The 27,745-nt window shown below is 45.4% G+C and overlaps 1 protein-coding gene across 1 annotated transcript in view; it reads left to right on the top strand.

The window, feature by feature from the left end:
* Nucleotides 1–13,927: 13,927 nt before the first annotated feature.
* The window catches only part of USP22 (ubiquitin specific peptidase 22), a 90,014-nt gene continuing 76,196 nt past the window's right edge, over nt 13,928–27,745 (top strand). Inside the window, exon 1 of the mRNA XM_041462531.1 lies at nt 13,928–14,737. Within this exon, the coding sequence (XP_041318465.1) occupies nt 14,612–14,737 (126 nt within the window). The 5' untranslated portion in view covers nt 13,928–14,611. The remainder of the gene's footprint in view (nt 14,738–27,745) is intronic.

The raw sequence follows: 27,745 nt of genomic DNA, 5'->3' as shown, positions 1-27,745 counted from the left end.
GTGCCCTAGTTCCTGTGGGCTCTTATTTGTCACTTTTCCTTTTTCAAGGAGTATAAGATGCCACTTCTTTCTGTAAGAAAAGCTGTGCTTGCTCACCCTCAGAGCAAAGACCTGGGCAGAAATCCCCACAGGGTAACAAAAGCCTTCCCCAGGGAAAACATCCTTGAACTAGTTTGAACTGAGAGCTCCCAGTTTCACAGTGCCTGTGGCTGGGAAATGTAAATGTTCAAAGGGCTGTGGCAGGATTAAAGATTTTCTTGCCTCAGCCTCTCATACAAGGGTGCAGACTCTCGTCCTCCCTCCCTGCTCCCATAATTGGAGTCAATGAAAACATTCTAGGGTGGTAGGGGAAAAAAAAAAACAAAAAACAAAAACCAAAAAAAAAACAGACCTAGGACGGAAAACTGGTAGGGGAAAAAAAAACAAAAAAAAAAAAAACAGACCTAGGATGGAAAAGAGAAAAATAAGGGCTTCTCAGGGCTTTTCCAGTTCTTTGCCCCTGCAGCTGTTTGCAGATTTGTCTGTGTCCCTTCCAGACAGTGACCCGAGAAGATGGTCTTAACTTTTGCCTCAGTTGTAGTTCTGGTTTGGAGCTGGGCTCTGACTCAAGGACATCAAACTCCTTTCAGAGAACTCTTTCTGGGTACTTGGTCACTGTTTCTCTCAGCTCTGGTCTCTGGGAGAATTTTGCTGCAGGTTCAGTTCATTGGAGTTCAGTTTTTTTCCACCACCTGAGTATTATTTTTCTTTTTCAGCTATTTTCTATAAGGTTTGTTTGTAATTACTGTCTCCTCCAGAGCCTGCACTGCAGCATTTCCAAGCTCAGTGTGAGAACAGCGTAGACTTAGTGAAACTGCATTTCTGATGTGTGATCGTGCTGCAAATCCCCAATCCTTGCAGATAACCCAAAAGCTGGGGAAGAGGGAGAGGCAGCAACATCCTCTCCTCCTGCAGCTCTAGCTCCCCACACTCCACAGCCACTTTCATGGAGCTGGATGCTTCCAGGGGAGAGAGGGGTGTTTTGTCACACACAGAAATGGCAAAGCCGAGGCACCATTTCCATAAACAGATGCTAATTGTGGTTTAATTGATGAGAGGACAGCTCAGGCCAGCTGTACAGAAGTATTTCCTACCTGCAGCTTCACTGCTCTCAGGACACCCAACCCTGTCCTTCCCTACTGCCTTTACTTGTTGGTTTGGAGGGGGAAAAGCAGGTGCAGGCTGAGGGCTGGGCCCCCACGAGCTGTAAAGGCACATCTGCAGAGGAGAGGAGAGGAGAGCCCACCCCTCTGTGGGTTTTGGTGGGTCAGGAAGGAGTTAAATGACAGCAGAGGGAGAGGCTGTGCTATTGTTCAGGCATCCCTGGGTCCAGGGTGGCTGATCTCTATTCCCGGATCTGCCTCTGGCTTCCTGCACGACCTTGGACCGCTCACTTACCTTTTCTTTTCCTTAGCTCCCAAACTACAACATGGAAATCCTTCTCTTCCTGTGGTGCCTCGTTCCCTGCGGGATTCAGGGGCTGAGGTTCTCTGGTGGGAGTTGAGGGGAGCACAGGAACGCGTTTCCACTCAGACAGATTTAAGGAGAGGGCAGCAATTTTTGGGGCGTGTTCGTTCAGGTCCAGCACGGGCCGTGCATATTTGGGTGATTTTGGGGGGTTTTTAGCAGCAAACTCGTGGTGAAAGGCAAATGTTGGTGCAGCTGCCCAGAGCGCTGCCAGCTGCAAGGAGTCTGTTCTTCACTAGATGGTGCTTTGATCAAAGATTTGGATAACCGCAGTTCTTTCTGCACAGAATTTCCTAATTTTTCTTCCCCAGTCTCCATTCCTGCCCCTTTTTCTGTGCTCTAACACCACGGGGAACACTTAATGATGCTGGATATCGAACTGGGCTAATCTGTGCTACTGCAGGCTCCAAGCACCCACCAGCCCGCCGGGCTCCCGGGCTTTGGGGTTTGAAGTGTGGATCAGCGCTGCTGGGCTGTGGCAGAGAATTGAATTCTTTCCGTGTTTTCTATTCCCATAAGGAAAAGGCTTCAAAGAGCAGGTCCCCTCCCCCTCTCTGCTGGTGAAGGGCATTTAGGGAAGCTGGGAAAGAAATCCAGCCCTGACAGACGCATTTATTTAACAAACCACTGCCTTTCCCTACCTTAGCAGAAAACTGGGTGTCTTTTAAAAAGGGGATTGCTGTTTTTATATCCATCTTTGTATTCAGGAGATGGTTACCTAGCCAAGGTCATTGCTGCTGCATGCCTGGATCGAGCAGCGAGCCATCCTCCTCTTCTTGAATGAGCACTGCTTTCAGTGGGGCTCCCCCAAGGAAAAAAATAGGAATTAGGCTTGGATCTGGGCAGCCCAAGGTCCCAAGCTGCTGAGAAAGCCACAGGAACAGCGTCCCCTTTTCCAACGGCAGCAGAGGAGATGAATGAAGCTGTAATCAAACATTTCCTGTGCAGACATGCACGGGGCTGGGCTGGGCTGTGACAGCCTGTTCCAATCCGGCACACGCAGGGACAGCCAGGGGCTGGGGCCCCGCCACGTCTCCCTGGGGCTGTCGCCTCCCTGGGGATGGTCCCTGCAGCCCGGTGTCCCCAGTGCCAGGCTGCTGTGCCAGTGCCCGCGGGCATCCCGGCGCTGCCGGCGGCTTCCATCGCGCACAGCTCCCTCCCCGCGCGGTGTGCCGAGCATCAGTGAATGGGGCAGGGATGGGGATGGGGATGGGGATGGGGATGGGGCAGGGGCAGGGCTGGGCTGGGGATGGGGCAGGGGCTGGGTGGCCGCTCTGACCCCACAGCCACGCTCCGAGTCACAGCCCTCGCCCTCGCTCCTGTCCCGGCTCCGCGCCGCTCACTGCTGACAACGCCAAGCCCGCGAGTTCGATCCCCGGATGGGCCATTCATGTCCGAGTCGCTCTCGGTGATCCTTGTGGGTCCCTCCCAGCTTGGATTATCCTGGGATTCTGTGCCTGCAGAATTGTGTGTGTGCTGGCGAGGCCCGCAGCACCCCGCTCCTCACAGCAGGGACACAGCGATGCCGGACTGCAGTGTGACACAGAACTCCTCTGGGCACCGGGAGCTGACACGGATTTCTGTGTCATTCCCCTGTCAGCGTCCCACTGCACATGCATTTGTTCATCAGAATTGAGATATCGATGCTGACTAAACCCTGACCCTGAACACACAGAAATTCACCCAGAACTGCGGGGTTCGGACTCGTGGGGAGAGTGAGAAGGGAGGACAGGGCATTTCCTCACATCTCTTCCATCTGGGGAGCAAACCCCTCTCCCAGTCCCTCCTGCCTGACAGGAAAGGGGTTTGGTGACCCAGGAATTGCATCACTGGCGAGTGCAGATTTTTTTGTTTGTTTGTTTGTTTTCCCCCTGAAATGTGTGTGTTTTATTGTTTTCCTCCGATGGAATTTGCCAGCGTGTCCCAAATTACGTGGTTCTGAGATGTAAAAGCAACATACCTGTGTGGGGGAGAGAATGAGTGGTTTGCACTGTGCAAGCTGGCTCTTCCTTCCCTCCTCCCTTCTCCCCACATCCCCATGTGCTATGGAGCCAGCTGCTCCCGGAATAGTTTGGGAATGAAATGTCACCATTTGAAACTGGTGAGTCACACTTTTGGGAGGAGGGGAGGAGAGAATCTGAAATCTTGCCGTGTGGCAGAGCGTCTCCTGGTGAGTACAGAGAGATTTTTAAAACCACAGACTCCCTGACGATGGAGTTGAGGGGCTTTGAACAGAGGCTGCTGGGTGTGTCCACGCTGCTTTTTTTTTTTTTTTTTTTTTTTTTCCTTGCCTTTTTCTTTTTTGGAGGATCTCAAAATCTTCTGCAAACTTGAATTTTCTTCCCCAACATGCCCAGTGCAGCTGCATGCTGGTGCCTCCTCCAGCAGCCCTGGGTTGTATCCGTCTGACAACACACCTACAGTGACTCTCTTAATTAAGTCTCCCGCACTGCTGCGAGGTGTGTAATTACAGCGAGACCTGACTTAAGCATCCACTCGAGGGACTAACAAAAAGAATTTTTTACCAGATCAGGGAGGAACAAAACTTCACTGAATAAATTTTTTAAAATATATTTTAGGGAAAGTTTATTAAACAAGGGATGGTAATTATTTCGGTTTTTCTTTCTCCCAAAATAAGGATGATACCTTTAATATACTGAGCATTAACATAATCAGCTTTTCTTTTCCTACCAAAAGCATACTTGAGAAATTCTGTCTTTTAACAGAGATTACTATAAAAAAGTGTCAGTTAGTGCAAATGCTGGCAATGATCTTGCAGCAGTTTTCCCTCTCTGCCCAAGCCCAGTGCCAGATTATTTTAGTGGAAGGGCAGCACTCAGGATTGCAGTTTCAGGGTGCTAGAACTATCCATTTTCAGCACTCCACCTGGCAGCTTGGCCTCGCAGGTACCACGAAAGGTGTGTCTGGAGGTAGCTGTGACACTCACGGTGCCTCCCAAGGAGCTGTAGCACTTCCAGGAGGGTGGATTTTGGCTGTCGCTGCCCCAGCTCGCTGTCAGAGGTCCCAAGGTGGCAGCTGGGCTGTGCATCCCCACACACAGCCCAGGGTATTAATCCCACCCAGCAATCATTTCAGGTTCTGTTGATATTCTGAGCACTGAGGTGACATGCAGAGATGTGCCACCCATCCTGCAGCTCCACTGATCTCCAGCTGAAGGACAGGGAGAAGCTGGAAATCGGAATATCAGAAATAGCCCCCAGAAGGGCTGTCAACCCTCAGGTCCCACCTTCAGTGGCATTCTGAGTTCATGCTGTGAACTTGGTGGGGATTTTGCAGGCATAAGGCCCTGGGGGGTTTGATGCCATCTCTGCTTTATTTGGAAGACTGAGCTCAGAGCAAGATTTTATGAAGTGTGCAGTTCTATCTCAAATTCTAGATAGCTTTAACAAGAAACCCACATCCTCCATTGTCACTGGATTTGACAGAAGACCCTGGCTGCAGAAATTTGCTGCAGAGACTCAGATTTCCTTTAATACAAAATAAAACAACCTCAGAGACAGCCTTGAAAAGTCAAATCTGGGTGCTATTCCACGTGCATTTTCTCAGCAGAAAAGCCTGTTTATTTTCTTAAGTGTATCACTGTTGCCCTTTTTCCTTAACTCAGACTGTCACAGTGATTTTGCACTGCGGGGCTCCACAGAGTCCAACCAGCAACGCTGCAGGAGCTGAAAGTTGCAGCAGCAAAGCAGGAGTGAGCCAAGGAGCCAGGTCAGAAAAGGGAACCCCTCTGGGTACCTGCTGCACCCTCAGGTGTGAACTTGGAGCTATTCCAAGCCAGTAACTCCTAAGAGATGGGAATGTCAGTGGATCATCAGTTCTGAGGCATAATGACAGCATTGTAGTTCTTGGTATTGTCTCACCTCTGTTTGTTCTAGCATAGGTGTCTGCCTGCTAGGTTTAGCTCCCCAGCTTCCTGATGGGGATTCCCTTTAGCCTGCAGCTTCCTGCAGATAACTCCCATGATAGTGCTGGGAATGATCAGTGTAAATACTCCCTATGGAAAAGCAGCTGGTTTCTCAGAATGACATTATTGTCCTTTCAAATAGAGTAACAAAAGACAAATTTACTGAGTATACAACTCACTGAAGTACTGCGTCTCTCAGAGATACGTGATGATTTCTTTCAAATTTGATGGATTTTTGCCCAAATCGAAGGATTTTGTCTCATCAGCTACAGTGGGGTTTCCCAGAGGGCCTGAGACAACACATCCTCAGCCTCTTGGACCTTGGCTGAACTGATACATAATGTGTGGAAGTCTTCCCACAGGAACAAGCAACCCTGGAAGGCCAAGATTACCACTGATCTGGTTTTGGGGGGGAAAAAAAAAGAAAAAGACAACTGAAATGACGTTGGACATTCATTAGCAAAGCATTGTCAGAACACAATAGAAAAACAGACAAAAGCCAGTCCTGATTCTGTGGTATTTCCTAAAGGGCTCCCTCTGGCACATGGCTCTTCCCTGCCAATCCTTCTGTATTGTTTTTGATAATGAATAGAAGCTGAACAGATGATTGTTGTATTGTCCACTAAGTGATTCATTTACATTAAATAGTGCTCCAAAAGTAGGCTTTGGGTGGACTTTTTTAGTCACTTCAGTTATTTATTTATACAGTTTAATTACTGTCTTTTAACTCTCCACTGTAATAATTATTTCCTGATTGCTTCAGCTAAATTACTCCTCTGAAGTCAGTGGTCCAACAAGCCCTGACATGAGAAGCAGCATCCATGCATTTTCAAAGGAGCTTAATTTCGAATGGCCACCTCCAGGGAAGTGCTCCTGGTTTGGGAAGGTGCTGAGATCCTTGAGCACCTGCAGGTCCCTGGTGTCCCTGCTGCCTGCACTGAATGAAGCAGAAACTGCTGCTTCATTCCACGAATTTCTGTGTTAACCTTTCAACTCCTGCTATATCTTCACCAACGTTCTTGACTAACCCAGGGCTTCCATTGCAATTTCAGACTTTTCTTACAGAGGTCAAAAGTTTTGGTTTGGTTTGGTTTGCAAATGTGACAGATGTCAGGTGCTCGAGGCCATATTGTTGGAGAAGAACTTCAGTGTGAGAAGATATTTAGCCCCAAATCCACATCCAGGGCTGCATGACCACTAATTTGGATGAACTAATGGGTGGGGGAGAATGACATGTACTGAAGGGCTCTTTGATAGCTGAAGAATTTGAGGAAATCAACACTCCAGGCCTTTTGATCTCCAGTTCTCTGAGAAGCTGCACGACTTTGTTGAGTGGCTGCAGTTACATCGCAAATTCCCTGATTTTGCAATTATTCTCTCCTCCCTATTCCATGTACAAGGCAGGGAAGCAGCGACACAGAGAGAGGAAGGAACAGTCCCAACAGTGTTGAGTTGTCCATGCCATGTGGCCCCAGTTTAAACCTCCCAGGGCAGAGCGAGGCAGCCTTTGCAGGCTGACATTTCCTCAGTCCCTTCTCCTTCCATTTGGGAATAACAAACTTGCCAGCCCTGTGCCAAGATCCCAAAGAGAGAACAGAAGTTTGTTTTGAAGAGTTTAGATGCCTGTACCTGCCAAAATGAGGCAAGATTGACTTTTCACAACCAGTTTCCTACCGACTCCTCAGCCAAATGAACATAGAGGACAAGAACATTCCAGTTCCACTGTAGCCTTCCAGCTCCTTGCCATTCCCTCCTGCTCTGGCTACAGAAACTGGGCAGAAGCTGCTGTGTGACTACCTAAGCTTTAGGTTTCTGTTTGTGTCACATTTTTGTTACCCAGCTTCAGAAACTACCTGCCTGTGATTAAAGCAAACTACCCACCCACAGGACCTGCCTGAGCTTCAGCCTTCATCTGGGTTACGTGGCATCATCATCAACCCAGATGAGACTTGGCAGACACAGAAATAAAACCATCCCTCCCCCTGCATAAACCCACAAAGCACTGGCAGGGTTTCCCCTGCTGGCTTCCACTTTGCCCCTGCAGTGCTGCTCTCCCCGTGTTCCTGCTCTCCCAGGGGCCGATCGCGCCGTGCTCGGTGGCAGCCACGGAATCAAACACTGCATTAGCAGCTCCATAATAGCTGTGCTCAGTGGAACCCAGCTCCCCTCATTAATCCAGAAAATGAGAGTTGTTTTTGTACATTTGAGAAGCTAATTATTTAAGTGCTGGGAATTGAGGCTCATCAGATGCTGGTGACTGAGTTTGGCTTTGCATCCCAGGGGATGGAGGGACACCAAGGGAAGCTGGTTTTGCACAGGTGAGCAGTACAGCAACTCACCAGCTGGGAACAGATCCCTACCTACCTGATGCATAAAAGCCCCACTCTTCGTACATCTCTGTTCTTCCAGACATCATCCAACGACTCAGAGAAGTTGTGGATGCCCAGAGAAGTGATGAATGCCCCATTTCTGAAGTGTTCAAGGCCAGGTTGAAGCCACCTGGTCCAGTGGAAAGTGTCCCTGCCCACAGCATGGGGCTGGAACTGGATTGTCTTCAATATCTCTTCCAAGCAAAACCATTCTATGATCCTGTGATTCTTCCCATTCAAATAGATTTTTAAATCACCACTGATCAAATAATTCTATATATAAAATTTTATTTTTTCCTACCAGGAAAAGGTGTGCCCCACTTGAGGTTGACCTAACCTTTATATTTTGTAATAAATCAATATTGCTTTGTCTCAGATGGGTTTTTAGAAAGGGAAATGAGCTCACACCATTTGTTCACCTATAATCAGTTGTCTTTCAGCCTTACCTTTGACCACCATGCTCAGAGAAAGGTTTAGATAGAAATGCTGTTCCCTGACCTAACAAGGGACCTTCCAGTGCCTTGAAAAACAGAAGATGAACTGGGTGAAAACCCCCCTCATCTGTGAGAAACCACAGATGAGGCCAGATCTGCTGTTCTAAACAAAGTTTTTACAACAGAATGACTTGCAACAGTAGATGGGTGCTTTTGACATTCTTCCCAGAAAGTGACAGAAGTTCTATTGATGCTATTGCCAATAACTATAGGCTAAGGAACAGGGACTTGGTTCCTGGATGTCACTGGATGGATCCCCTCTTCATTACAAGCAGCTTGCCAAGAACAAATGTTTCATTTTTTATGGAGATAGCCAATGTCCTGCGTTGTCTTCAGAGACTGAGGGAGTGAACTGCTCTGTGTCTTCACTTGAAGCCAGATGTTAAAGTATTGTCTGGATGTAATTGCCTTGACAAATAGCAGGAGTGACATTTTAGCTCCATTCAAGTCAGTGGCAAAATTCCTGTTGAGTTCAGCTGGGGCCAAGATTTCACCCTCTGACAGCGCTGACGGGAAATCTAACGAGTGATCTTCAGAAAAATAAGCACAGGCATTGTGTTTTTCTAGGACTATTTTCAATCCACAGGCCATGAATCCTTGGAGTCTTGTGCACTGCTTTGAAGGGGTCTGTAAAAGATCTCAAAGACAAGGAATTTCAGTGTTAGTACCTTTAAATTTGCTATACAGGGGGCCATGATTGCAAGGGAGAATGTCAAGAGTTGATTACCAAGCCCAAAGTCAGCTTTATCCACTGAAATCCACCCATCTGTGCAGTCCTTGGACTGACAATCATCTTTCTGGCAGGAACTGCTCAGCTGAACCACTCCTTTATCATGGAATGCTGTGGATTCAAGAAACCACTTTGTGTCCTATGCTAAGACTGAGCCACGTGGAAATCTCTGCTCTGGCACCTACCAGGTGCCATTGCCAATGGATTGGGATGAAAACAAGGGGTTTTAGAGAAGCTGGCATAGCTGGGTCTTTACAACCCATTTAGATTTGTAGCAAGGTCAGTATTGCATCCCCAAGATAAATGACAGGTACCAGTGTTTCCCTACTGACCTTCAGGGATTCAGAAGCAATCAGCTTCAGGCAGAATCACACAATGGATTCTGCCTGTGGTACCTCCAGAGCTTTGAGCCCTGCAGCCAGACATTCAACCTCATCTGCTTTAAAGCCTGTGGGTTAAGCAATGGCAGTACTACTTGGGTGGAAGTTTACAATGCTTGGATGACAAAAGACTTGAGCTCAGGGGAAAAAAATTTCCTGCAGATTAAAATCAGGGTAATTTTTAAGGGGTAAAAGTGTTCTTTTTAGGCTTTAATATATTTTTCTGTGTGTGTTTTGGTAAGCAGAGTAGTTCAGTAAGTTCTTTCCTTTCAGAATGTGGAAGAACTTGTATTTTTTAGAGTGCCTGAAAAAATGCAGGAGAGGTGTTGAGGAATCTTCATGTATTCTGTACTGGTTATTAGATGGAGAGCCCTTGTGCTTGCAGGAGCAAAGCTCCTGAACATCCCCCTTCAAATCCACTTGTGGAGCCAGGGGCTTCAGCCTCTTGCAGGTCCAAATTTAGACCAGCTCCACTTGTAATCCAGGGTTATGGGAGGAATCCTGCCCAAATCCTTGCTGCTGCTCACACACCTGAACAAAGGGAAAGGTTCCTGTTTACCTGAGAATGACATTGGACATTTTAACACATATCATGGCAAAGCAAGCTCGAGTGATGAGGTAGGTAACAGCTGATTCATGGCTATCCAGAGGAGCCTAGAAGTGCCACCTTGGGATGACATGGATAGAAGAGGCAGCTACTTTGCTTTTCCATGTGAAGAATGCTGCTTCTCCCCAGCTGAGCTATCATGGAACGCAGATGACTCTCTGGAGGAAGACTTTGCTGCACATTTGCAGTGTGTTTTAGCTACTATCAACATTTATATTCCACTGGCATTTGAGGGTAAGCACTAATTAGCATAATCATCAATGCTTTAAAATTAAAAATTCTTCCAAGAGACACAGGAGAGAAAGAAACTGTTTCCTTCCCCCAGAGGCAAATCCTTTCCCAAGCTATCTGCTGCACCAAAAGGATTTTTTCTAGAAACATTCCCAAGCTATGCCCAAGAGTAACTTAAACTACAGCAAACTTGAAAACTTGTGTGTGTGTGTGTGTGTGCAGCAAGTAGGCCCTGCTTTGACAATTACTACCTGACAAAATGTTGTCACTGCTTTCCACTCCTCTTTTGTTTTGCCTGCTGCTCTGTGCTGTTGTGTTGCCTTCAGTGTGTGGGCTGCGACAAGCAAGAAGTGCTTGTAGAGCTGGAAGTTTTTATACTTCATAGGAAACATTCTGGTGTCTTCACAGGACAGAAAGCAAAGGGTTTAATGACATGTGTAGAGTTTTGCCCCCCAAATCAGGAGTTGGCCTCAAAACAATCTCCAAAGCCACTGTTTTCTACACTGTTCCAAAGTGGATTTTTACTCTGGTTCCAATTTACCACAAGAAGGCCAAATTGAATTTCTAGCATAAATAAACCCCTTTTATGGAGGGCAAGGTGCCAAGGGAACCTTGGGGAAGCTTTAAGTCTGAAAGGTAACGTCCACACTTTGGAAATACCCCCTAAGAGTTGATCTTTAAATGTCTTCATTGCTGCCTTTGGGAAGTGACAGTGGGTGTCACCAGGTGGGGTCCAGGATGGGTGTCCTCCATGTGGGTCCTTTGTGGCTCAGAGGATGCTCCTCACATCCTCAGCAGGGTCAGGAGCCTCCAGGACAGGAGTAGGTAATTGTTCTGGAAGTGGCCAGAGAGAGAAAGATCAGTTTTTTCTCAAAGATTCTCTCTTTGAAAGAGAACCACTAAAAACTGTGTTTCTTAAAGCAATGGTGTTTAAACTCACAGTTCTTATTTCTGCATAAGATACCACACCCTAAAGGGAGTAAACACAGGGACTCTGCAAGACAGAGTGGCACAGAAATCTCCGTGAAAATTTCAGAGTCTGCAGGACATTGAACATATGTATTGTCTCTTTGGTATCCTGTTTTTTCAGCAAGATGGACTTAAATTTCATTGGCAGAAATTCTCTCTTTTATCTTTATCTCCTGTTTTGATGTGGTAGCCATGGAGAAAAGCCCCAGATTAGTAACAGTAGGTTGGTGCAGAATAAGAATAACTTTCTGCTTGTATTTAGACTGTAGAAATATCAGAGGCTTTGTTTAACTGGAAATATTCAGAGAATAATTATTAGATGCTGTTAGGACAATAATCACCCATCCTGTTCCCTTCTATGCACCTTGAGCTGGCAATCCTTAACTTCCCTCTTTTCTGAGGGTGGTTTTCTTAGGGAAGGGGCTGGCTCTCTCTGACTCCTGCTTTTGAAAACTGGTTAATTCTCCTGGAAGTTGGGTTAACACAGGAAGAACGTGCAGCACCGATTCCTGTTCCCTTTCCAAGGAAGTGTAGGCTGCACTGTGATGACTTAATAGGTCTAATGATTACACAGGGTCAAAGAGAGGGTACAGCCTCCCTCCACATTCCACTCATAATCTCCTGAAACATTCAGTGCAATTTGTGTACACAGCGGGATAATCAGGCCCTCTCCTGGCTCTTGGCATCTTCTTTTTTTTTTTTTTTCCCACCTGTGGGGCAATTCCAGGTTTATCACTGGAGTATAATCCGCAGACTGTGTGGAAAAGGGATTTCGGGGAGAGGCTAATGAGTAGTGTGAGCCAGGAGATGCAACAATTACAGGTGTCCCACGCGTGGACGTCCCACGTCCACTTTGGAACAGTGTAGAAAACAGTGGCTTTGGAGATTGTTTTGAGGCCAACTCCTGATTTGGGGGGCAAAACTCTACACATGTCATTAAACCCTTTGCTTTCTGTCCTGCGAAGACACCAGAAGGACAGCGTGTCCAGCTGCTGCCCCAGCCTGGGGGCACAAACCCCACTCTTTTCTCTGCCCTACCTTCCCACCAAACCTTCTAGCTATATACAAACCATAAACTAAGCTTCCTCCTATTTACCTTGCTTTCTTTTTAAAACAGCAGCACCTCAGGAGGAAGCGGAAAGCCCTCAGGTGATTGTCACAAATTTTTGTATTTATTTCTCGCCAGCTGCAGCAGCAGGTCAGGAAACTGGACGCTATATGGAAATCTGGAGGTGAAGATTTCAAGGTTACAGCTCCCGAGGAATGTGATTAGCACGCAGTGAGAAATGGGATTGGTGAAATAATGTGGCGGCACTTCACCACTTATTTCCTTGTTGCATCTTGGCATCTTCTTTTTTTTTTTTTTTCCCACCTGTGGGGCAATTCCAGGTTTATCACTGGAGTATAATCCGCAGACTGTGTGGAAAAGGGATTTCGGGGAGAGGCTAATGAGTAGTGTGAGCCAGGAGATGCAACAATTACAGGTGTCCCACGCGTGGACGTCCCACGTCCACTTTGGAACAGTGTAGAAAACAGTGGCTTTGGAGATTGTTTTGAGGCCAACTCCTGATTTGGGGGGCAAAACTCTACACATGTCATTAAACCCTTTGCTTTCTGTCCTGCGAAGACACCAGAAGGACAGCGTGTCCAGCTGCTGCCCCAGCCTGGGGGCACAAACCCCGCTCTTTTCTCTGCCCTACCTTCCCACCAAACCTTCTAGCTATATACAAACCATAAACTAAGCTTCCTCCTATTTACCTTGCTTTCTTTTTAAAACAGCAGCACCTCAGGAGGAAGCGGAAAGCCCTCAGGTGATTGTCACAAATTTTTGTATTTATTTCTCGCCAGCTGCAGCAGCAGGTCAGGAAACTGGACGCTATATGGAAATCTGGAGGTGAAGATTTCAAGGTTACAGCTCCCGAGGAATGTGATTAGCACGCAGTGAGAAATGGGATTGGTGAAATAATGTGGCGGCACTTCACCACTTATTTCCTTGTTGCAGTGTTTGTCTGAGAAGCCTCCGGTCTCTCTCTTCAGAAACCACGGCACAATTCCCATCCTTTCCCTCCTGCCTCGCTCCACTATGTAACCCTATAGTGTGTGTGAAAACTATGTACAAATTCCAACATTTATCACTGTCTTCCCATTTCCTTGTATAGGAAAAAGCTGAAATAACACCAGTTCTGGTTATACACCGCTTTTGTTTCTCCCCTATGGAACACCAGGATGCAGGCTGGCGGTATGGAGGGACCATATATGGTCCTGGGAGCCCTGGGAGCGTGGCGCGGAGCCTGTCCCGGGAGCCCGGCGATCGCTGTCCCCTCAGGAGACCCCTCTTCCCTCAGGAAACCACTGAGGGAGCAGCGAGCGCGGCACCAGCGGATGTGACAGCAGCGCAGGCTGCTCTGGGAGGGACCGCCCCCTCGCGGATACAGCCAATCAGCTCTCCGCTTGCAGCGTGACTGACGTCCATCCCAAGCAATCATACCGCCGCTCCCACCACCTAGACCCCACCTTTTACCTCCGTTGGTCAGATAAGCTGTTAATCGTCCGGGATGTCCCGCCTTTTTCCGGCGGGGGAAATGCTAGGTAGGAAGGGTGGAGGGGGAGAGAAGAAAGGGAAAGGAACCAATGAAACACTAGAGATGGACAGATTGACAGGTGTGCGGACCAATCGTCGCGCTCCTTCCCCCCGCCGCTCCCTCCCTCGCGGGCGGCGGGGCAGAGGGGGCGCTCCTCCCGCACCTTTCCCGTTGGTCTATCCCACTCCGGGCCGGGCGGGCTGGGTTGAGTGAGCGGCTCGGACCATTGCTCGCGGCGGGCGGGGGGGGCGCGGGCGAGGCGGAGGAGGAAGGAGCCGGCGAAGGAGGCGGGGGGGCGGTTTAAAGGGACAAGAGCCGTGCGGGCGCCGGCGGGGGAAGCCGGAGCGGCGGCGGGCGGGGACTCGCCCCCTTCCCCACACACGCCCGCTCGCACCGCGGCCGGGGTCGCCGCCGCCAGCGCCCCCATCCCCTCCCTTCCCCTCCGCCCGCCGCTTCCACAGCGGCCTCTATGAGGTAGAAGGGAGCGGCGGCCACTCCGGGGGCGGCAGCGGCCGCTACAGCCGCCGCCTCCTCCTCCTTCTCCTCGCCTCAGAGCGCCCCATCTTTGTGTGTGCGGGAGAAGGGCGGGAGGGAGTGCGCGCTGCCCGCCCGCCGCGCTTTGTTCGGAGCCGGGGGGCCGTGGCGGAGCCCCGGCTCTATGTGCCAGCGGCTCCCCGGCGGCGGCGGCGTGAGGGGCCGGAGCCCCTGAGGGCGGGGGGGCCCCGGCCCGTGTCGGTGCTGCGGGGCGGGGGAAGGGGCCGGCTCGCTGCCCGCCGGCCCGGCCCGTGTGCGGGCGGATTGATGTGGGGGGGTCTGACATGAGTCCGCCGGCGGCCGGGTGCTGCCATGTGACCGGCTTCAAGGTGGAGAACTGGAAGCAGAACCTGCGGGCGATTTACCAGTGCTTCGTGTGGAGCGGCTCGGCCGAGACCAGGAAGCGCAAGGTACCGGGGGCGGCTCGCATCCACCCCCCTTCCCTTCCCTTCCCTCCCTCCTTCCCTCCCTCCCCGACCCACCCGCCGCCGCCTCGGGGAGGGGACGGGTCCGGTCCCCCTCTAGCCCTCCCTCCTTCCCTCCCCACGGGGCAGGTGGGCCCGAGCTCCCGCACGCGGTCCTGGGGGGAGGGAGGAGGAAGCGCTCGGTGCCTCCGGGATGGCGAGGGGGGGCACCGGGATGGAGGAGGGAACCAGCCCCGGCGGGGCCTCCCTCCCTGCCACCTGCCCCGGCGGCTTTTCCGCAGCGGGGCTGTTCCGCAGCGCCGCCGCTTCCTCCTCCTTCTCCTCCTCCTCCTCCTCCTCCTCCCGGAGGTTTCCCGGAATACCGGGGGGAGGGGAGGCCCGGGGCACCGGGCACGTCCGGCCTGTGGCGGAGCTTTGTGGAGCCCCGCGGGGCCGCGCCCGAGCCCGGGGGGCTGCGCGGAGCACAATGGCTGGGAGCGGGTCCCGGCGCCGGAGGCTGCGGCTGGCTCGGTTATGTGTGTGGTTTTCCTTAAAAAAAAAAAAAAAAAAAAAAAAAGAAGGAAAAAAAAAAAAGCTGCTCGTGCTGATAATCCACTTGGAAAAGGGGATTCCTGCTCTGGTGGGGCGTGGGGAAAGAAACTGGCTCAGCCTGGTGTGCAGGGAAGGGCAGGAGGGGTTTGCTCTGGGAGCTGTTAGCGCCTGGGAAAAATCCCTGTAAACCAGGCAAAAAGCAGGAAGAGTGCTTTTCCCCACCTATCTCCTATAATAACATCCTTATACACATGCATGTTTCTGGAGGGCTGCTCTATGCACTGTGCAACTAATTGCTGTTTTTCCCTAGAATCAACTAGTTTTTACTTCAAAGTGACTTGGCAGATTTCTGTCAGTCGTCGCATTGGTGATTGAGGAGGGGAAGGCAGCAGCTACACGGAGCAAAACTTGGGGTTTGGGACAGCATGGATTGTGTTTTTGTTGGAACAACCCATTGAAAACTTTCTGATCCCAGTGCTTTGCATTAAGCTGCTCAGTTTATTATTCGTAATAGAACTATAGCAAGAAGGATGGACTTAAAGGGTGAGGTGCCAAACCATTTCTCTGTGTTCAGTTCATGTTCTCAGGATAATCCAGTTTCCCAATTTTTTTACCTAAAGAGGGAAAAATGGAATCTGAGAAGAAATACATTTTAAATGGATTTAATTATTTGATAGCCCTGTGAAGTATAGCCACACTTGTTTTAAATACCTTACAATTCCCTACAGGTCAATATTATGGAGTATATTAGTAAAAATCTGGGTTTATTTAGCCTATAGCATGTTAAAATACAAATTGGGATATAGTAGATAGTGCTTTCAGCTTAAATGGAGAAAAAATTGTGTCTGTGCTGTGGAAGAAAAAAATGGCAAGTGAGGTATAAAGATGTCTCAGACAAATATAAAGCAAGTGCTGTGTGGAAGAAAGAAAATAAAATTTGATTAGCAAAACTACCTTTTTCTAAATATGGAGTATCCTGTGTAACCTGCATACCTCTTGTGTGCTGCAACAGCTTTTTCCTTCCGAAATCTAATGCAGGGATGTGTTCATCATTGCTTGAGAAAACAGCTGAAAATACAGCATATTCCATTGTAATCAATCTGTTCTCACTTCCTCTTTGCACAGCCAGGCTCATAAAGCAGAACAGGATTGTTTCAAAATTATCTGTCAGCCCAGGAAAAACATCAGTTTTCCTAGTACATGCTAAAAATGCTTTTCCCCCGCTTTTATTTTTTATGCAGATTGCCAGTATGAAAACAATTGGGTTTCTGAATCGGCCCACCTGAAATATGTGGGTGTACATGATCAATATGGGGGAACATTTTGGGTAGCTAAATTGGGATTCATTTCCCTGTCTATGTTTGTAAGGATTGAAGAAGGTCTATAAATGACAGTTATGGTACTTTATTCACCCCTTATGTGTATGAACATGAGACCTTGTTCCATGGAATTTTAATTCACTGAAATTCCCTGTACATAGTGTATGCCTGACAGTTTTACATGTAAAATTAGGAAAAGGGTGTTTTCTGTTTGGTGGTGTATTTATAGTCTAATAACTAGAAATAAAATTACCTAGATAGTCCATATAACTCAAAAACAATCCTTTGTCCTTTAATAGTTTACATGCACATATATTATGTATATGTGTATATATATTCTAGGACCAAGCTGCGACTGCTTAAGAGCACCTATTTATTGGTGAACATTCTTCTTAATGCTAATCATCAAAATGATGAGGCTAAATTAAAGGTTTATTAACAAGTGATATTCTTTTTATTGCATGATCAAGGACAGTCACATTATATGTTTATCGCAGGAAACATTCCATATATATAATTGATCTTTATGGAAGGCACTGGGCAGTTTAACTGCTGTTCAGATGAAGGTAGGTGTAGAAATGCCTTGGCTGTTGGTGAGAGCCAGATGTGAACGGTTCTGATTCTAGAATGGTAACTACTATCCCTCCTAAGCCTGTCTTGAGAATCCAGGGAGCAGTGGGAACTGCAGGGGGCAGAAAGGGTCCGTTCTCTGTGTACCTACACTGTGTTCTGCCTTGGCAGACCATTTTAGTGCTGTGCTATTCGGTTTTAATACGCACCTTTTCTGTGAATAAGCTTTTACGAGCTCCAGCTCGCAGTTCAGTTTGCTTTACAGCCAGTGCTTCCAGCAGAATGGCTCTAAAACCTGGTTTATAGTGGGAAAGCTGTCTCCTGAACATGTATTTCAATCCTCAGTCAGAACCAAGAGGTAATTATGTATGTGTCTTTGTAGGCACTGGGATTCTGATGAAGATTTTTGGAGTGTGTTTGCTCCTGAAGCGTTGGCTGTGCTGGGATTTGAGCTGTCATCATGGTGCATTGTTGTATCCACACGGAGGAGCGAGGCTGTGACTTGCCTCATCTCACTGCATCTTGGCCAAACTCAAGTGCAGCACAAGCTGTTCTAGGGACAGGGCTTGCCGTGGTGTAATTGTGTTGCTGGTGGTGAAGCCTAAGCAAAGACAAAGCTGTCACTCTGGAGAGTGGAACAGGAGATGAGGGAGAGGGAGAAATCCAAAGACTGCCTCTTGAAATTGTAGTTATTGTGATAAAATGTTGGAGCTAGGTTTTAGACCTCAAGTTGTGTGTGAACTGATACAAAATTAGGGTGGACTTTTTCATTGTTGGGGCTTTGACTTGTAACTCTTGATTTTTAATTTGCCATAGTTAGAATCTGTTTAATAACCTGATGGCAAAGCTCGTGTTTCTGTAGGTCATGGACTTTCCCTTGAATATTTTGATGTGAAAATTACCTCACACTTAATTAAGTAACACTCTAGAAGAGGTCCTTAAATTTGTCACCACTATTCTCCATTCAGGAATTACAGAGCAGACAGAGGATGCTGAAAAGGCTTGTGCCAGACCTTCATGTCAGCTTTTTCCATTTTTTTCTGTAGGGTCACACTTAAAACACTTGGCTTATTCCTTCAGAATTGCAGATGAGAAAAATCTGTTTTGCAGTGCTGAATGTAGCTTTTGTCCCCATCAGTGAGCAATTACACATGTAGATGCATCTTTGTGTCCAGGAGTTGGTAAGTAATGGTTTCATTGCTGGAAGAGCAACTGAATTTATGATTAAATTTCCTCTTCCTGGACTATACGCCTTGGAGGAAAACTGTCTCATTCTGGATGGTTCTTGCTATCACTGCCCTGAAAAGGCTTCTCATGATAAAAGTAAGCTGGTCATTGTGACCACAGTCATGATATGCACAAGGTTCTGTGTGGAATTTCAGAATGTTTGTTCAGTGCTTCAGCCAATAGATCAAAGAATAATTGCCTGTCAGGGGCTGTGCACTGTCACTGACAACGGCTGCATTCTGGCATATTTCTGCCTGTTTGAGAGCTTCTCTTGTTTTTCCCATTATTCTCTCTTTACATGGGTCCTACAGACCAATTGATCCTTTCAGATATGAAGAAACATTTGCTTTTATAGGTGATGACTTTTTGTCGGGTATCATTCTCCCTGTGAACTTGTGACTTCAGTATGTGGCTCCTTGTAATATTTTGACAGATAATCAATTCTTAGACTTAAACCTGAAATGACTTTGGTTCATTTCCTGACTTTCAAAGTTGAAAAGGTTAAAATAACTTAGCAGATAACTGCCGTGTCATGTTTTCAGTAGCAAGTATTGTGGTTCTCAGTCTAAATCAGTGTGTCATGGTCTTGCTAAAGTGACCTTGCAGTCTTCAGAATAAGCTACTGGTCTCATCTTGTGCCTGTTGAGGCATGTTTACTTCCCAAGGGCCTTGCCCCATGTACCTGTCCAGGAACAGGAAGGTGTTGCTGAGGTGATTTGCTTTGTACTGTAAGAGACAGGCCAGGAACCTCACCAGGCTGTGCCGTCTTCACAGGCTTGGTGTTTGGATTGCTTAAATTAACGAGGAAATCTTAGCTTGTTTTTCTTTAACGTTTTTAGCGTGTGCACCAAACTTCTGGATTACAAATCCTGTGGAGCACTTGAAAGAGGAGTCCAGGATTCAAGAAGCATGTCTCTTTTTCAGCTGCGTACTCTGCTGTGGCTGCCTAAGTGAACTGTGTGATTGACTCAGGAAGGATGTTCTTCTTTGCCATGTGCTGTGGGAACTGCCTTCTCCCTGAAAGCCCATGAGAAGTGTCAAAGTCAACTGCAAGCTTCATTGTTCAGGAGGTCTCCAGTTTCATACCTGAGCAATCTTCCTTAGTGCTTAACCACTAAGGATTTAAAAGGTCCTTAGACCTGCTGAAGGTAATGTTCTCTTTCCTGTCAGTGTGAAGACATGACCTTTCATGTGAGAGATACCCAGACATGAAATTTTAGCTCTGTACCCAGCAGAGCCTGGTGTACATGGGACATGCCAGATTGAGAATGTTCCACTGAGCTTGTGTCTCTGGTGCTGAAGAACATAATACAAGACCTTCCTCTTCCTAGTGGTGCTAAGCCCTATTTTGTATCCTGTATTTTGTTGGTATTTTTAAATCACTTGTTGGTTTCTGGTCCAAAGGTTAGGAATTAGTCTTGCACCGTGAACTTGAAGATGGTGAATAGCAAATTTTAAGTTGTGGGATCTGAACCATCAGGACTTCTCTATTTTTTTTTAACATGTATGGAAGAGACAATAAATGCAGTTTTCTTCCTACTTGTATTTGTTCACTTTTGTAGAGCAAGAAGATGGATCTGCACAAGCTGAATAGGCTTATTTTTTTTTTCTGTGGTCTTATCAGCAGTCAAAGGTTTGCTCATAGCCAAGCTGTTTGTCAGAGTAGTTGTAGCATCTCTTTAATTTTGTCTGCAGTCAACGATTTTATTTGCTTAATGCTGAAAGCTTTTAAACTGAAATGACAGGGAGTAGTGTGAAGGTGAGCAGGGTGGAATAGCTTTGTTTGATTTGCTGGACTATGTGTTGAGCTTTATTTTAAGCCATCAAAGCTTTAAACCCCAAACAAAGGTTAGGTGATAGCCTCATTTTTGTTTCCAGCCTTAATCTGTAGCGTTAAGGTGAAACCAGAGCTGCAAATTGCTTGCAAACCTTGTACTCTCTTCCTTTCATTTGAGGATTTTCTGTTTCAGTAGCTGGTGTAACAAATTTAGAGGCAAATGTTACTGACTGGTAGTGGAAGTTTTCTGCTTTTGAATTGCTGACTCTCCTCCTGAATTACTGCTCCTTGAGTTGAGCAAAAAAAAAGTGTTTTCCTTTGGGATGGACTCTGGGGATCCTTCTTCGTTACAAATGCTCTTGCAACTGTTAGTTTGATTCCCAGCGGTGGCTGATTTGTTTTAAACCAGAGAAACATTAACTCAGTTTAAAACCTTGTGTTTCTCACATTAAACCAAGCACCCGCAGTTTTCCCTGTTCATGTGCAGATCCATGAGTTCTTATGACTTATGAATTCTTGTGAAGAAACTGGTTTCTTTCTTTTTCCTGGTAGATATAGGGCTTTTTTTTTTTTTTTTTTTTTTTTTCCTAATTAGCCACACCTTTCTGTTTCACTTGACTGACAGCTACTTTAAAACAGTGGGTTTGGGCTTTTTATTACTTGTACTCCCGTGGTTCTCCAAGTGTTAGTAATGTGTCTGTAGCCTACAGCAGCATCCAAGGTGAGGAGATACATATGTCCTCATATTATACATCAGGAGAAAAGCAGTCTTAAGGTGACCTACACACATCTCACTGGCCTGTTCAAAACATTATTAAAAAAGAAATTATTTTTTTCTGCACGATGCAAAAAGCATTGTTAATACCTTTCTAGACTTGGACAGAAAGAGCTGCCCAGAGCCACTGTCTCCAGTCTCTCGTTAACCTGTGGACAATGGAGCAAGTGAGTGAAATGCTATAATGACATTACAGTTTATTCTGTTATCCTGGACTGTGTTGTCAGCAAGCAGTGTTGGAGCGTAGGGAAAGCCATATGTTACACAAGAGGCCTGAATTGGGAACCTTTCCTTAGCAGAAACAGTTCTAGAAGCTGATAGATCTGTTCTGACTGGATGAAAGCTCTGTCTTGGTAGTTGTATTCTCTTACATATTGATTTGGCAGTCCTTTATGTACACTCGGCTTAATTCAAGCTAAGAACTTTGCTGCATTAGCTGGTAATAGAATCAATGTGGTGAAGAGTTACTCCTTGCAAAATTGACCTGCATTCTGTTTGGGAGTGGGACCACATAATGCAACTGGCACAGCAGCTCAGGAACAATCTGTGGTTTACTTTAGTGCTGGAGCAGCTGCCATGGTGCTGATCTCTCACATTTAAGAGAAATAATGATTTTATCTGTCTCAAGACCTGTTTGAGGATCTGTAAAGTGAACTGTTACCAGACACCAGTTGACTCAAAGTAACCTGAGATTCACTTTATCAGTTGATAACTGATTAGCAGCAAGCAGTCTGTCCTGTCACATTCTTTTGTGTGTGGAATACAGCAAATACTCTACTTTGGATTTTCCATTTCTCTACTTAAGTAGAACATTCCTTAAGGTTTGGTTTCATTTTTCTTAAAACTTCAGTGATATGTAACACTAATGTAAAACCTGTAATTTTTTGTTTTGCCTGTCTCTGCTACTTTTAAAGTTGGTAAAGAGAACTTTTCCCCCTCCTCTTATTCTTCCTTTCCTGTGTTTAATGGAGCTTGAAATTAACGTGGCTCTTCTTGTCTACCTCTTGCATAGTATCACTGGTGATGTCAGCATATCCCTGGTGGAAAATATACCCGTGAAGATCTACAGTGCACTAAATTTGTCATTGAATGAAAAAATTGAGTATTAGACAAGGTGAAACTTGAAAAAAAGAGAGAGTGGATATTGGTAACAAGAGTTTGTTTTCAACACTACTTAAAATGTATTGTCTTTTTAATGTAACTATTGAGGGCTAGTGCAAGTTTTCATATCCTCACACAAATTCTGACATTAAACATGAAAATTATATTAAATATCCTCATATTTCAAGTAGTGGTGAGAGGCAATTCACTAACTGACACTGCTTGGTAGTACATCTGAAGACAGAACTGGCATTTGACTGAGCTTAAATGGTCTTGTCCTTGTGCCATGCTGGTTTTGCCATGGCTGGTTTGAACACACAGCTGAGCTCTTCTGCTCATACATGTAAGATGTGAAAATGTAACTACTCATACATTCAGTGAGTTGTGTTTATGTAGAATTGAGATGTAGAGATCATTAATCTACATTTCATTCAAGAGATCATTGGAGTATCTCTTCTTTGTCCTTAGTGCCTTCATCTAGTGTTCTGTGTTACAGCTCTTCCCTAGTATATTAAACCAAGTTTTCATCCATGTATTAATCCATAGTTGAGCATGTATTCTATTTAAAAATCACCTTGTTATTAGTCCCTTTATTTTTCTTAAGCACATAAAAGAGCCTGCAGTATTTGAGTGTAGTTTAGTGATGGGGATGATGGAGTATCAAACACCCATGTGGCACCGAGTTCCATTTGCCTCGCTTGTCACTCAGAAGTTCATGCATCCAAGTAGCCTCTTTTAAATAGGGTTTGGCTTTGGATTCATCTCACTGAATTGACTGCCAGGGCTTTTATATGTATGTTTTGCTTCTGTTTTTAAAGGGCTTTTGTTTTTGAATCAAGTACAGACTTGAATTACTTCAGTGTTTATCAGCACAAGGAAAGAAAGCAGTAGTTTATAAGCTTTATTTTTGCCTACCTCCCCCTTGCCAACTTCTGTTTAAAAAGTATCTTTCCCTCCTTGTGTCTTTGTACAACCTGATGTTGTTTCACAAAGTTTGTCTAATTACAGTCTGTACTTCTGTCCTCTGTAATCAGCCTTGTTGTTGCGTTGCAAGTCAGATTTTAAAGGACCTTGTCTACAATGTGCTTGGTAAATAAAGGTGAGATTTATTGCACAGCAGATGTATGACAGCTCAGTAAGTGCAGACAGCTGAGATAGCTGACTGATTTCAGTACCTCGTTTGTGTTAGGTGAGCTTTTGTGACCCCCTGCCCTCCAGGGACAGATGCAAAATTTGTCTTAAGGTTTTATGTTTTTCTTTGCTGTGCTTCATTATTTTCATATTACTGCCCAGTTTTCTCCTAACTGGATCTCTGTCCTGTTGGCAGCTGGTGGCCAGGGTGAAGCTCTCCCTCACACTGGCCTCTGTGCATTGCTGACTTCTGCCATGCTCTCTCTGCAAGCATCCTCTCCCAAGAGCTTATTATTGGAAGCGTTTATCTGTGTGATGAACACTCAGTCCTTTGGTCACTCATGACTACATTTTGTGTTTTTGGTTGCGGGATGATCTTGATGTGGAGAACAGGATGAGAAATGTGGTGAAAATAGTTTCAACATTCCTGCAGTTCTGTGCACAAAGAGGAACAAGACTCTCCTCTGTAATGATGAGGCTGTTCCCTAAGGAAATTTATCTTGTACTGTGTTCAGCATAATTTTATCTTACTGCCCTTCGTGATGTATTTCCTTGTCACATAGTAGGTCTGCTACTTAGAACTTTTCTTGCTATGCAAGTTCCAGAGTTACCCCAATAAATTAAATTTGTTTTCTGCATCTCTTTGTAATAATTATGTCCTTATTGAGAGATTTTGGGGAGTAGGACATGTTTTCTTTGTCCGCCTTAGGCCATGTACTGCAAAAATCTGACTGCAGAAAAACAGAACTCCAATTTTGCAGTAACCTGAAGAATTACTTTATTACAGCAATTCTTTATAAAGCAAGCAGTTTAACTCTGTAAGCATGTTGTACATATATGTTGAAACTGGCAGACAAGTTGTTTTATGCAGTGGTGAAAAGGGTGTTAAGGAGAAAGTGAGTTAGCAAATCTGACAAGTTTTAAAATCTTGAATTGAAATTTGGAAACTAGTTATAGATATGGGTTCCAGTGAGACACAAATACATGATGGAATTGGTAAATGGTTTGGGTGAGAAGAATGCCACTGAGGTAAAGGACAGGTAATATTTGATTTACCAGAGAAAAGCAAGAGATGTGAAATTTGAACCTTTCTGTGCATTATCATGGAGACTGGTGAGTGAAGAACATGAAATCCAGCTCTTCAGCTCTGGGTGAACAAGTGTCTTTCCTTAATAGTGTAAGGAATTACCAGCTGTGGGCTGCACATTCCTGCTGTTTTACCATTGCTGTGTCATGTTTGTGTGGTTGTGCCATGAACCAGAAAGAGCAGATACAGATGAAATTGGGTTTTTTTTTCCTCCTCTTACTGATATTTCACCGACCTGAGTAGTGACACTGGGAGGCTGAATGTGGCAGCTTGAATAATAACTACTGCTGTGCTCTGGACTGTGCCAGTGACAGGCCATGTGTGAATGTTGTCCTAATGGTGGCTTCTTCTGTAAAGAGTTTCTAATACTGACTTCATCCAGAAGGTTCTGTGAAGGAACCTCTCTTAGTGCTGCAGTGGTGTGCTTGTACCTGCTGTTGTCACTGGTGTGTGCTGAGCCTGATACATGAAACTTGTCTTATGTCTGCAATTGTTGGAACTTACTCCTGTATGCAAATAAGTTACCCCAGTTTCCTTGTGAAAAATAAATGAATTGGGGAGTGTAGAATGGCTGTAATGTGTGATCAGCTATTACAGTAAAGCTACTTTTCATATTATGTTTAATTTAATGAAATGAATAGTGTTTTTCCAAGTAATCAAGTTATGAGCCACTTGTGTCCCTCTTTAAATAGGCCGGTCTCTGAGTTAAGATTTCCGTCTTTTACAATCAAACTCTAGTAAGCTGACGTAACTTTTTTGTTGGTTTAAAGCATGTGGTCATGGGCCGTGTGCCTAGATCATGCTCCTGCTGCATGTAGTTGAGGATGATGGGATAATGGGACTGTAAATTATCTCTTTATGGTGCTGGTTTTCCTCTGGCCTCCTCCCTTGTGCAGTGTGGAGCAGCCCCAAGGCTGTTCCGAGCGGTGCCAGCTGGCTGGAGCCCTGGGGGCCGCTGTGCCAGATGGAGACAGCAGCACTCCAGTGAAAGCCAAACGTGCTTCCCGGGGTCGTGGAGAGGTGCAGCCTCTGCAGCCCCGCCAGGGATCCCTGGGCAAGAGCTGTCCTGGGACTCACTCACTCCTCTGCTGGTGCAGCCGTGGAAAGGACTGGGCTAGGGCATCTGTCAGGCTTTTTTTTTTTTTTTTTTTGGAGTAGATTCATAATACAGTATTCAGCTATTAAACATTTTCAATGTGTTAGCATCTCTTTTTTCCTAGTTTATGCTTCTGTACTGTATCTGTGAAATGTTCAATTATGTAGCATGTACAGATGCTCGGTATTGAGACAGATTTTTTCAATTTGATTAAGTGTGGTGCTTCCTGATGTGTTGTCCTGCTTTTTTCCTGACTACCAAAAAAATGCTATTATCCATAAGATGCTCAGACTAGAAAAAGCTTGTTAATGCTGATTTTTTAATTTTTTTTCATTAAAATGAAACAAAACCCCAAACCCTTAATTTCACTGTCTGAAATAACTTCAGATATGCTCAAAAAACAAAAGCATCCTTTCATTTGCTTAGTTGACTTTATAGTTTTTATTGAAAAAAATTGATTCCTTAGAATACCACTGAAATCAGTTGTTGGTGTTACTGCATTGTATTCAGCCCTGTGGCTTTTTTGTATTCCAGAACAATCTTAATATAGAATAACCTCATCTGCACAAGATGTACCCCACAAAACCCAGGTGTTTGAGTATTCCCATCTTGTGGAGATGAGGACAATAAATGAGTGAAACTCTGAAGAATCCAATTCCCTGTTGGCTGCTCAAACAGGTATTTGTTTTGTAGAGGAACTGAGATACACCAAGCTGCCCAGTGTTTCTTCACTCTCTTGACCCAGAAGGCTTTGTTCTTCTTGACCCATTAATGCAGCTCACACTTCTAATCCAGGAACCCAAAATAGCTGCCAAGCCTGGATTTTACTGTGGTTGCATTTGCTGCACAGGTAGTTGGTATAACCCACCATGCACAATTGCAGCTGAAAGGCCCCCTGAACTGAGGCACAAGAGACTGTTTTGGGCAGATATTTGAAGTCTCTGATTTAAATAAGGTAATAAACCCAGCTTGATAGAATGTACGTAGGACTTATTGGAAGAACAATATATTTTGAGTCAACTCTCCCTGTCAGTCTCCAGAACTGAATGTGAGTGGGAATAGGGAAGGAAGGATGTGCCTTGTAGCTCCTTTGCCCTGATGGTTGTGCTAGAGGAGTGAAGTACAAGGAGAATGGACCACAGAAAATGGTAGTTACCATATTCCAGCCTAAATAGTATTTATCTCTGCTCTTGAAGAAAGAATGATGGTGTTTTTTGGATCTCTTAAGACATGACAGAGATTTGGAAGTGATCATTCAGTCTTGTATTAGCAAGGCAAGTGATTTAAGGCTGAGTCTATCTTGAAGGACACACGAGTTTGAAGTAATGAAGCAGTGGGAAGAAATGTATGGTGAGAAATAATTTAAAGGCTTTAGATGCATTTCCCTGATTTCTTTACAAAGTAGCTTTTTTCAAAGTGACCTTCATTTGCAGGAACTGTTTTTACTCAGTGTGTGCTCCTCTTTGCTACGCAATATTTTCGCTACCTTTTTACTTGGAGAAGCTTCAAATCACAGGGAATTGCAGGTAATTTCCTAGCAAGGTAGTAAATGACTTGTAATAGCTTCCTTACAAAATCCTCAACACATACTGTTCTCTTAAGTCTCTTTTCTGCAGGTTTGTTATATCTACTTACAGGTATCTGAAATAAAGCTTTTCAAGGAAATTGTGAAATTTTCCTTTCGTCTTGCAGAAAGCTCTGTTCTATGTAAACCCTTGCTGAGTGTGATGCCTGCAAGACTGTTCCTGTCACTTTAAATACTTTTATATCCAGCTAGTACTAATAGTTAGTGAATTAGTTTTCTTTCAAGATATGAAATCCTTTTGTCCTGCTCTTCCTCAGTGCTGAATCCTTTAACCTCACCAATTCATATGTTTCAACTCTCACTGCTTAACTGCTTAAAGTATTTCCTTCAAGTTAAGGTCTTGAAAGTAGAACACATAATATGTGAAATCAACTCTTATCAGCATTAATGTACTTTTCTTCTGGTTCATGAAGCAAAGAGATTGCATTAGAATTGAAATTGACGATTGGTGTAATTTCCAAACTGTTTATTGAAAAAAATGTAGCAAACCAGATCAAAGAGCAGAAGTCATGCTGTAGTTCTGTCAATTCCACAGAGCAGAAGGTTTATGTGTGATGAGTGTTCAAGCAGGAAGGAGATTCCATTATGTGTTCTTCAGCTTTGTCCTTCACTTCTTCCGTAGTTTTTGCTTTAAGAACTTGCAGTAAGGAGCTTTGGTTCCAGGTTTCTTTGTGGTTTATTAGCTCTAAAAGTGGAATGGATGACCAGGAGTCTACTTCTTAGCAGAGATGGTTTTTGATGTAATTTCTGCTCTGACCTTCCAGTGAGGCCAAAGCTGGTTTTGAACCTGCCTT

The sequence above is a fragment of the Pyrgilauda ruficollis genome, unplaced genomic scaffold, assembly GCF_017590135.1.
Source record: "Pyrgilauda ruficollis isolate IOZ18807 unplaced genomic scaffold, ASM1759013v1 scaffold16, whole genome shotgun sequence".
Lineage (NCBI taxonomy): Eukaryota > Metazoa > Chordata > Aves > Passeriformes > Passeridae > Pyrgilauda > Pyrgilauda ruficollis.
This window is presented reverse-complemented; position numbering and strand designations above follow the sequence as displayed.